The sequence below is a fragment of the Cyprinodon variegatus genome, unplaced genomic scaffold, assembly GCF_000732505.1.
Source record: "Cyprinodon variegatus isolate N-32 unplaced genomic scaffold, C_variegatus-1.0 Scaffold298, whole genome shotgun sequence".
Lineage (NCBI taxonomy): Eukaryota > Metazoa > Chordata > Actinopteri > Cyprinodontiformes > Cyprinodontidae > Cyprinodon > Cyprinodon variegatus.
In genome coordinates, this window is record NW_015150751.1 from 851964 (window position 1) to 856910 (window position 4947).

General features: G+C 41.1%; 1 protein-coding gene across 1 annotated transcript in view; it reads right to left on the bottom strand.

Moving 5' to 3' along the window:
• The window catches only part of cwf19l1 (CWF19-like 1, cell cycle control (S. pombe)), a gene marked incomplete at its 5' end in the record, with an annotated part of 11294 nt that overhangs the window by 4157 nt on the left and 2190 nt on the right, over positions 1-4947 (bottom strand). Inside the window, 5 exons of the mRNA XM_015383920.1 lie at positions 1117-1302; positions 3569-3721; positions 3841-3925; positions 4002-4117; positions 4194-4408. Of these exons, the coding sequence (XP_015239406.1) occupies positions 1117-1302; positions 3569-3721; positions 3841-3925; positions 4002-4117; positions 4194-4408 (755 nt within the window). The remainder of the gene's footprint in view (positions 1-1116; positions 1303-3568; positions 3722-3840; positions 3926-4001; positions 4118-4193; positions 4409-4947) is intronic.

A 4947-nucleotide genomic window follows, 5' to 3' on the forward strand; every position in this document is an offset into this window, starting at 1 on the left:
AAATAATATAAATTAACTTCTTAATTTTCTTCCAGTGGCCCTAATCCTCTTCCTCATTGTGACATAAATATTAACTTTGTTTAGAGCGCTTTTGTTGAAACCTGTTTGTTAAACAGTCCAGTAACTCGTGGTCGGACATTTTACTCAAGAGCAAAGAAATTTTAAAAAGATTACTCAAGTAAAAATGATGGTGCAGTAAAACTATTCCTAAAAGTACATTATTGTCAAAAAGTTACTGTAGTAAATGCAACTACCGTATTGTCGGGAATATAAGCCACCTTTAAACCATGCGGCTTATTAAAAGGTGCGGCTTTTCTGTGGATTTTTTCTAAGCGCCAAAGAGGGAAGTCAAACTTATAAATGAAAGATTAAGGGGCTAATTTGCATTTAGCAATAGAACATGCTAGCAGCAGGCATTACGGAGAACAAATGTCCAGAATTCAGACATTTTGACATTTATTTGCTGCATTAAAGCTGCTGAACCGATGAAGAGACTGAGGCTAACTCCTGCAGAGCTGAAATAAAAAGCTGATGAAGCTCCATCTTTCAGTAGAAGCTCTGACTGCTGCGAGCTAACAAGCTAACCAGAGCTAGCATTCTTCTTCCTCCCTACTCCAGGGGTTAAATGTAGAGCGCCCCCTGCAGGTTTGGTGGGAGACAGATCAGTAGATATCAGTGGCTTATATCAATTGTTTTTGTTTGTTTTGTTTTACTTTCTGAGTGCGCTCTATAGTCCGGAAAATACGGTACTTAAATCTGCTTGGTTTATAGTCAGGAGTTTTTTTATTTTTCCCTTCCTGTTTGCTACACATTGTTCATGTTTTGTTACAATTTCACAATTTACAATTTTTTTTGGTTTAAATTGGCACTTTAGTCATATTTTTTCATAATTGTTAGATTTTTACCACAAAAAAAGGAAAAAGAAAACGCAACGTCGTCTTAAAATACTGGCAAATCGAACTTATAGGGGATCTGTTAGAAGGAATGTCGGTCCTAGAAATCCTTTAGTCCCAAACGCTTTAGTCTTCAGTTACCCAATTTTAAATCTTTAAGATGATTTATTCTGTATTAAACCTCTATACTATTGGCTGAATGTTTCAGTCTTTATTCCGCTGCTCTTAATAAAAACAGGATCATATATTGTGGTTTAGACTCACGTTGCCGGCGCGGTTGGTTGGGCTGGCCGTGGTGACGCCCGTCTCCTCCTCGTCCTCGTCCGTCTCCATCCCAGGGCCTCTTCCTGCCGCGAGAATCCCCGCCCTCCTTTGAGCTCAGGTCAAAGAAGAACTGACTGGCCGGCTCCTGGACCAAAAACAAAAAAGGTGAAGGAAGCAGCTTAAAGGTATAAAGGACNCCCTCCTTTGAGCTCAGGTCAAAGAAGAACTGACTGGCCGGCTCCTGGACCAAAAACAAAAAAGGTGAAGGAAGCAGCTTAAAGGTATAAAGGACAAGCTTTTATTTCCAGGTGGATCATCTAACCAAGTGGTCCTCCTAGTTGTCAATCATTCAGATGTTTACGTAAGGCCGTCCTATGTGCTCAGCCCGTTAGCTATCTTTTTCTGCGCAATTTCAGGCATAGCTATGTGGTGAGCTACGGTTTCAGTCATTGAAGCTTTGAGCGGAGAGATCTTCTCGGCCCGCTGCCGCTACCCGACAGCTACGACTAATAACCAAGATGGCGCAGGCACCGAGTGGTAGAGGAGGACTTAACGTGACCAACGGAGCAAAAGGCAGTGATCATCTGTCTGAACGGTCAGTTAACTTAGTTCCCTATATTCCAAAATTAAAAATTAAAAACAATCCACTGGAGTTTGTTTCCAAGTTTGAAGACGTTTCTCTTCCATCCAGGAAGCTTTTTCAATCCAAAATGTCAGAAATAGCGTTTAGTTCCAGGTTTTATACAGCAGCCCAACAAAGCCTGGTTTTAGTTTAGAAAACATGCAAATAGAAACGGATGAACGGTTCCATCCCTTTGGAATGGGGGTCATTTGGCTTCTTTGTTAGCCTGAAATGCCCCATACCTATATAGGGGACTTTAGGGTCCCCTATATAGGTATAAGGGGTGGAACGGTTCACAAAATCCACGGTTCGGTTCGGTTCACGGTTTCGTGGTTTTCGGTTGATTGTTAGGAAAATCTATTATGTCTTGTATAGTATAACACGTTTACATGAAAAAATACACTCAGAGAGGAAAGCAAAGGTGAACATGACCAGATAAAGATCAATTACAATAAAAGAAAAACAAAGAAGTAAAACAAATAACAGGAGATTTATCTCTGCAAACATTTAAAACAAACATAGAGCCATAGAAATAATAGAAACAAAAAGGTGAATGCACTAAAAATAGCAGATGTTTGGAGAAATCAAGTCTCAATTTTTTGGAATATTTGTCATTTTTTATCTTCTTAAAATAGATTTTAAAGTCATTCATAAACCAATGGAAGGAAGGTTTAGATTTTCTCCATTTAGCGCAGTGGATCTGATATTTACCCAACAGGAGGAGGACATTAATAGTATAGGAAACAGGCTGGGGAAGATGGTCCGTATAAAAAATTACATCATTTAGTGCAAAAGGGGTGTTGCACAATGCTTGCACAGTTTTTACCCCCAGCTTTCTTCCCGCCGTCATCGTAGGTCACTCTAAATGCAAAGTGGTCCCATACAGCAGACCTATAAAGTGCTGCTGGCGCGTCTTCCAACTCCTGTTCTTTCCCACTCGCCATACCCACACAATTCTCCACAACAACTGATTTTTTCCTGCTACACCCGGCTACGCTGCTTCGCTTCTTCTTCTTCTTGTTTACTACTGGTGGTTGGCTTTGGTCGCAGTACCGCCACCTTCTGCTCTGGAGTGGAAACGCTTCCTCTATGAGAAAAAGGAGCAGCGCATGAACCGAACGCAACACACGCGAACCGAACCGAACGGTTCGGACGGTTTTCAGAAACCGTTCCATCCCTAATAGGTACGCATGCACAATTATTTTTATTTTTTTAAGTGGAGTGGGCGGGACTTTTAAAAAATCCTCCATAATTCCTTTAAGAATCCATTTTTACGCTACAAGAAGAGAAAAATGTGCTTTTAAGATGTATTAGAACTACTGTTGAATATCAGTGATATTTCCTGTTGGTGTTTTTTTGCACCTAAAACATTTTATAAATGATTATTTTTTAACTTCTATTATTCATATCCATTTTAAACCAGGCATTTTTTTTCAATCTACAGTAGGCAAAAGTATTGAACACACCACCATTTTTCTCAGAGCCTCATAATTTGACATTTAAAGAATAAATCTGTAATTGTTTTCTCTTTTTTTTCCTAGTCAGCAGGACTGAAGCGAAAGCAGCGTTTTGCACTGAGAAAAGCAAAGTAACTTCTGCAGTTAATGCCGAGACACCAGGTAGGTTCAAATCAGACCTGCACCTACTAGATTAAAATATCTCCTGATCTGATTTTAGTCTCATCTTTGCTAAAACAGAACAAATAATCAATAAAATCTCCAATTCTAAAGATTCATGATGCATTAAAACGCTGCTGAATATCAGTGATATTTCCTGTTTTTATTCGTACCTCCTCATCGGCGGTGCTGAACGCAGCTTTCTTTGTCTCCGTCTTGTCCTTCACGGAGCGTCTGTAGGGATTCTCTGTTGCATCCTGAGGCTGCTTCACCAGCTCCGTGGGATCCATGTTCTTCATGGGGACGATGTTGAAGGCGTACAGATACTGCAGACGCAGTAAAATAACAACTAAGAAAATACGTTCTGGTATAAGAAGATATAAACGTTGCACTCTTTAGATAGTCTGAGTTCATCTCTAGATGGAGATAATTGAATGAGACCGACCTTCTTCTTGGCGGGGTTGTTGACGGCTGCCAGGGCGATGAAGCGGCTGACATGTTGAGCGTTTTCCTGGAGAACCACATGATTTCTGAGGAAACAAGGACGCCGGAATCAGAGTCTTGTGTAAAAGAGGTTAATAAATATATAATTAAAGCCTTCTTTACCTGTATGGGAGCCTCTCATAGTGAACGCCCTCTAGTGCAGCAAAGTGATAACGCGGTTTCAGCTTCTCAGCGAGGCTGGCGATGGAGCCGCTTCCACAAGACTTTGTGTTCAGCTCCTGTCGCACAGAAATTAGTTTGGAAACGGATCCTTTGAAGCGTTTCTACCAGGATACGTGAAGACGTTTGGGTTACCGGGTTGTTTCCATAGTGCCACACGCCACGCGGCCACTGTGACGTCAGCAGGATGTCCACGCCCCTGAACTTGGAGCTGCTGCTCAGCGACGTGACGAGCGCCGACAGGTCCTTGGAGGTGAAGCAGTGGGCCGGGGCCGGTTCCTGGAGGGCCTCTCTGCCGCTGACGTAGGCCAGCTGCAGTCCGGACGCTCCGGTGAACACGCCGCGCCGACCTGAAACGCAGCATGAAGCAGGCGCCGTTTTCACATCCCTGATGAGCAGAGCTGCTCGGATCAAAGGGAAAAGTCGATACTTTGGAAGATTTTGTGGACATTTATGTTAATATTTGAACAAGATGAGGAGAACTGGATTCCTAACCGACTCAGCAGGTTTGGTTTATAATTGGGAAACTAGAAATTAACTCAGTTTTTCAAAGAATCGTTTGCTTTACAAACCTAAAAAAAAACCTACAAAATGACAGAATTACAGACAAAATAATTAAGATTTAATCAAATTCTATTTAATGTAAAAAACATTATATGAATATTTTTTTTCCTGCAACTAAAATTTTTTATAAATGGACCAATTTATTCAACTTCTATTATTCTTATTCATTTTAAACCAGGCAGTCTTTGCCATCTACAGCGGGTTAAAGTATTGAACATTTTTCAGCACGTCTTTTTCACCAGATGTCGGTAACAATCCGCACATCTAAACTAGGGATGCACCATATTGGGATTTTGGCCGATATCCGATATGCCGATATTTTAAA